Source organism: Delphinus delphis, chromosome 7, assembly GCF_949987515.2.
Source record: "Delphinus delphis chromosome 7, mDelDel1.2, whole genome shotgun sequence".
In the NCBI taxonomy this organism is placed as follows: Eukaryota; Metazoa; Chordata; class Mammalia; order Artiodactyla; family Delphinidae; genus Delphinus; species Delphinus delphis.
The window spans coordinates 47,895,911-47,902,262 of NC_082689.1; the positions used below are offsets into that span (position 1 = coordinate 47,895,911).

At 41.0% G+C, this 6,352-nt stretch overlaps 1 protein-coding gene across 1 annotated transcript in view; it reads right to left on the reverse strand.

The window, feature by feature from the left end:
- The window catches only part of FSIP2 (fibrous sheath interacting protein 2), a 126,219-nt gene extending 121,783 nt beyond the window's left edge, over window positions 1–4,436 (reverse strand). Inside the window, exons 1-3 of the mRNA XM_060016467.1 lie at window positions 4,338–4,436; window positions 3,892–4,017; window positions 325–486 (exon numbers count right to left, since the gene is read on the reverse strand). Of these exons, the coding sequence (XP_059872450.1) occupies window positions 325–486; window positions 3,892–4,017; window positions 4,338–4,436 (387 nt within the window). The remainder of the gene's footprint in view (window positions 1–324; window positions 487–3,891; window positions 4,018–4,337) is intronic.
- Window positions 4,437–6,352: the final 1,916 nt, after the last annotated feature.

Consider the following 6,352-nt stretch of genomic DNA (forward strand, 5'->3'; position numbering starts at 1 on the left):
TCCTTGACAAGCATACATGCCATCAGAAACAGAGAAAGAGGACTATGATACAGTTGGGAAAATTATTTGTATATCCTCAAATTATTTGGTAATCATCTTTTGATATAACAAAGAAAAAACGTAAATGAGGAAGTAGTTTCACTTAGAAAACAACTGCTGTCTGACTTCCTTTGATCCAAATACTGAATAATTTATGGACTTTTCCATTAAGTATCTCTTATGACAAAGTTAAAGGTGATACAGGTCACCCAGTGAGGTACAGAAGCAAGCTTATACCAAGTCTTGGAGGTTTTCAATGATTAAAAGAAATTATCTTCAACTCACTCTATTATTGCTGGTGATGTAGCCACCTTTCTTTAATCTCCTCAAGATGTCTTTACGGTTATGGTAGGCTCTTAAATGTGGATCATGGAGACTTTTATATTGGTTTTCCAAAAGTCGACAATAAGGATCAGTCAGGTTAAAACCATAAGAAGGTCGGAAAAGCTGCAAACATGGATTTAAACATAAATTAATGAATTTTACTTTTAATATCAACCTATTAAAATACCAGATTGTTCACTGAAAATAAAGTATGCAAGAAGAATGTGAAGTGGGGAAAAACCAGCAATAGAAGAATTTGGAATGGGCAATGTTAATTTCTTATCCCTACCTCTTTTCTTCACTGACCTGAATTATTCTAAAAATCCACCCTCACTCAATTAGTCCACCCCCCCACCCCAATCTCCATCAGCTCCTGACCCAAAGCTAGAAAACGGAGGAGGAAAGGAAAAGAAAGGGAATAGGATAAAATTTGTTTTTAATGTATAAAACTAATACTAAGATTCTCCCTTTTCTTCCTCCCTCTTCCAGATCAAGGCACTGCATTAGAAGGATAAAGGGATAATATCAATTATCATGATTATATCTCAATAATCTGAAAATGAAGGAAAACAGAAAATCTTTCACAAAAATTCATTGAAACAACTCTGACAAAAAATAGAAGTAAAACTAAGATGTTAAAGATGATGAATTAAAGAGTTACTGTATTTTCAGTTCTTATCTAATACAAGAAACCCAATGATTTCTGAGCACTACAGTCAGGAAAAAATTCAAGGTCTACATTATACAGTTCAACATATTGAAGAACCAATTATAAAGGATATTGATAGGGATTGAGGTTTCTCCATATGTGTAAAGACCAAATACAACCTTATGAAGTAGTCATTAACATATAAAAGAAGGAAAATATCAGCTAATAGTCATAATGCTATATCTGTTACTTTAGAGGAAGCAGATGAATTATTTAATCTCATCTGTAAGTTAAAACATTACAGAGTGAGGGGGTTTAAAATTTGGGGGGGGGATGTGAGTACTTAGTCCATTTTTCAAAAATTTTTCAATAGCAGGATGGTGATAATGGGTAATGGGAGAACCTCTGAAAGGGAAAAAGTAGAGGATGGAAGCAGGTGTGGAAGTCACCCGAATGTTGTCTTTGCATCCTATCTTTGTGCTTTCCTTTAGGTTTTCTTGGCCAGAACAACAGAAATTTTAGTCTAAAGTGATGTCAAAGCAGGAATTGCCTCAAGTGAAAGGCAGTTGGGAGATGTGGCAAACCTGAGAGCACGTGCCCTGTCTGCAGGCATCTAATTCAATTTATATGACCCCACACATTGTGCATCAATCCAGAACTGTCTGGAGGTACCAATTTGTGCTCAGTCTGTGTTCTGTCTGGCGGTAGCCACCTCAGTCAGATTCTCAACACTAAGGAGCCTAGGTTGGGACCCTAAAAAGAACTCCCTCAAGGTAAGTATGAGGATTCTTCTTATGTGGACAAAAGGGGAGACTGGGGAACCTGATAGGATGCTAGTGTTCCTTATCCATTTAAAAGCTTCCTGGTAAGTTTCTGACCACTTGCTTAATACCAGACTTTAATCTCTTCCAAGCGGTCTAAGTTGTAAAGTAGAATTCCCTAATTACCAAAGCTTCCCTGAGAAGGCAAGAAAAAAAAAAGGGAATTCTATAGGGCAATGTCTTAAATTCAGTGAGACCAGATAAAAAGTTCATATCTTTCTTGTAAGGGAAATAGTCAAAAATCATGAGTCAAGGAGTGGATTGTTTCTTTTAGATGTTGATGTTTAGCTGTCAACTTCTTTTAGATGTTGAATTTTAGCTTTGATGGCCTATGTTTCTCAAAACCAGCCCTGGACTAGTGACCTGTAAACAAACACCTTTCATATTGGGTTGCCCCAAAAGTTCGTTCGGGTTTTTCAGTAACATCTTACCGAAAAACCTGAATGAACTTTTTGGGCAACCCAATACAAACCCATTTATTAGTGTCAGGGTAACCCATCTGTTGTCAATTAAAATAATTGGAAAGAAACAACTAAAAGTGTAAATATAAAGCACTACTTCATTGAGGAGATTGATATCCTTCTTTTTCTTTCAGTACAAAGTCAGTCTTCAGGGAAATTGGGCCTAATTATGATTAAATGAAGAGTCTGGGGGAAAATGAATGTAATAAAGAACAGAGAACATCTTTTTAAAAAGTAGTTGACAAGTGAATTATTATTTGACAGAGAAAACGGTAATATAGCAAACAATATTTGAGGAAGCAGACAGAAGACAGGGCTAAGTTTACATAATAAAAAGGAGTGATATAGGTTTCAAGCATGCTTTGTGTGTATATGACTTAGTCAAATTGTGTGAGGTTGGCATATTTTTAGTTAACTTGCTGTATTCTAGTAGAAGAGACTTTTTTTTAAAAAGGGAAGTTATGTATTTTCCATAAACAAAATTTACTTTAAGAAATCATGTTTATTAGGCAAGTATCAAATATGAAGGGCCCCTACTCATTTCTGATGACATCATAAATACTAGATGAGTAAGGGGGTAACTCAGAATTCTTCCTTGTAGAATTTTTTGCAATACGGATCAAAGCAACTGCTCAAAAAGAATGTATTGAACCTCCTTTAGTGTTAAGTACTGAATCAAGGAATGGGGAGGTTTGAGAGAGGGGGTCACACTGAGGACTAAAAACATGAAAGAGTTTGAGGGCAGTATACACTATAACCCAGTAAGATTTAAATTATAAAATTATAGTGTTGAGTAAAATTATACAAACCAAGGGCAATGCAAATTATAAGGAAATATAAGCTAATTAGGGGGCTGTAATGGTTGAGAAGGAATCTTGAAAGATGGCCCAAATTCACAGTTGGGGAGAAGAGCAAAGGGTATGCCAGGTTTGGGAGGCAAGGTGAACAAAGTCACAGAAGTATTAACATGGTCTGTGTGAGTAGGTATAAAAGACCTCAACTAGAAAAAGCAGAGGTTGTGCACTGGAGAAAAGACTGGATAGGGAGGCTGGGGCAAATCATGGAGTCTCCTCAGGGAGACAGAGCCTTGTTTTCCTAAAGTCAGGTTAAAGGACTAAACACTTTAATTCATTTCAACTCTACTTTTTTTTCACACTTTGTGTGTGAAACAGAATTCAGCTCAAAACAAAGAGAGGTGTTCTGTAATGAGAATTCTGTCCAAGCTATTATTGGTTAAAATCATAACATATAATTAAATGCCAGCCAGTACAGATAACCTTCCACCTTTCGACCAAACATTTCTAAGTGAATTAAATCTCAATAAATAGGTATAAGTGAAGTGTTATTATAAAGTTAATTTATGGAATCATATTAAGACAGAACTAAGAATCTAAACTTTCTAGCCCATGATTCTGTCCAAATCATACTAGATGAAGTTGCTTGGTACGCATCCTAAACAATACCTTAGGATAGGATAGGTACGCAACATTAGTGCAAATTCCCTCAATGCACTTCGCCTGATGTAGCTAGCGCCTGAATTTAACAGCAGTCGAAAAGGATAAAGAAACCAACGTAAGCCAATTAAACATCACTTTACCTTTTCACTTAATTTCGTGGTATAGTATAAAGGGTTGCTTCCTGGGATCACAGGCAGCTTCACCCCAAGAGGCAGATCCAGTAGTTGAGCCGCTCCGATCCCCGGAAAGTGGGTTTTGTGCGCGACCTGTCAGGTACAATTGGAGAGTTTTGTCTTTCCTTTAGGTATGTTAGTTTAACTCCAACCTAAGGAACGGAAGGGTCCAGCCCTGCCAGACAGCCGGAAAGACCTCCGCTTCCGGGTTACCAGCTCCCTCCCACCGCGCCAGTTGGGGCCAGTGCCGCCCAAGCCCTGCCATCTGCCGCGCCGCACGAGGGCGCCAGAAGCTGGACGGTTACGGTCCACTGAGATCGCACGTGACTGTCCGCGGCACCGCCCCACCACCGCGCCCAGCAGGCCTGAGGCCTGGTAGAGGACAAGGACGACCGGTCTTCGCTGACACTCACGTTTCCGCACTGCTGGCTGTCCGCGGCCACGCCGCTGGCGGCCGTCTTGGTAGCGGCGACATTGGCAGCCTTGGAGCAGGCGCTGAGGTACAACTCCATAGCCGGCCTGGGCCCCTCTGCGCCTCTGCCGCCCTCCCCTCTCGCTTCCCCTCGCACCCCTTTCCCGTCGTTGTCCCTCAGTCCCCACCGGGCCGGAATGGCCGGTACCCCGAGTTCCGGCTGCCCACCCTCGCGGCGTCACAGGCTCCGAATGTGCGGGCGCAGCAACAGCAGTGCCCTCCGCGAGGGCCGGTCCCTTGCGCCGGAGGCCTGGGCGCCTCAGAGCTGGGGAAATCGGTACTAGGGGCTTGGTCCCAGCGCGCCAAGGTCGAAATATCTTTTCTCTCTGAACCCTACAGCCCTCAGTCAAACCAACTCAGAATCAAAATGTATAAAGCTTTGCTGGCGTGCCAGCTGGCTAATTTCTCCTGGCCTCCGAGAAGGTTTGGTTCCATGCAGAAAACAAACAAAAAAGAGTGACTGTGCAGCCCATTCTAGGGCCAGAGGCCTGGCTTTCTACATGCCCCGCCCCCCCCACCCCCCTTGCAGACTTGACCATACCACATCCCCAGGTTCCCATAACCTCGCCCCACCCCACTCCAGGTCCCACAGGACGTACCGTCCTCCGACCCCCCTCTAGTCTTCCTCTTTCATTTATAGCTCTCTTCTCTCTCTCTCCCAATCCCTCCTCGCCAACTCTCCACCTCTCTTGCTCTTCTCCTAGATGCCTCTTTCTCCTCTCAACCATCCAGCCAAAATTTATAAAGTGCCTGACACCTTTGGGCCAGTCATCTGAGCTGGGTACTAAAGGATACAGTGATGAGAAAAAAAATATGGTCCCTTTCTTCAAGGAGCTAACTAGACTGTGAGTACTTTGAGGGCAGAGACTGTATCTGATGTCAGGAATTTGGACTTAGTCTCTTAGATTCCTTGGCACACTCTTATCCTCTTACTTTGGGGTCATTAGTAATAATACCTACCATTTATTGAGAATTTGCTAACTCCAGATTCTGTGCTAAACACTCTCTACATTAACCTTTATAACAGCCTTGTCAAGAAATACCCCATTTTTTTCAAAGATTAAAGAAGAATAACAATCACTATTAAATAGTGGCCCCAGAGGCAGTTTCTTAAATCCGTACACTCTACTTTTACATCTGCTGTATTTGTTTTAATGCCATGCAGTTGCTTAGGACTCCTAAATTTGAACGGATGTCTCACAATCATCTCAAATTTAATATATTCAAATCTCAACCGACACCTTCCACCATAGAACAAAACAAAGACCCTATTCTTCCTGCATTTCCCATCTCAGTGACAGTGTCAGTATCTACCCAAACCAGAAGGTGAGAAATTCTAGATACTTCCCCTTCTGAGCCTGCTGATTCAAGACTGACTGTGTCTTTGCTGTGCTGTTTCCTCTGCCTGACAGCCCTTTGCACTTCATTGCTTGGCTAATTGCAATCAGCCTTTAAGACTGCTTAAGTATTCTCTCCTCTAGGAAGCCTTTCTGACATTTCTAAGCTTTTTCAAATTATCTTCCTCTGTGCTTCCCTCCGTTTTAGCACTTTTCCCAATACATCAAAAATGTCTCTTTACCTGTCACTCTCCCTTTAATAGAATGGAAACTCCTTGAAAGCAGGTATTTGCCTATTCAATTTTATATGTACAGTACTTGGCATAGTACCTAGCAAGCGTTTAGTGAGTCCTAAGTATATTTTTGTTGCTACATACTAATGATGGCCCTACCCACACAATAGCAATAGCAAAAATCTTTTTCTATGGAATGCTTTTAGCAGGACTTTCCTAAATTGTCTAGAATTGCTTATGGTAAACAAACTGGAATATAAAGATTTATGGATAATGGTTGGTTGGAGAATGTTACATAATCTGCATAACCCAATATAAAATATAAATGTCTTATAATCTAACTGGCTCCTTCTATCAAAGTGAAGTAATGCATTCCTCACAAAAAC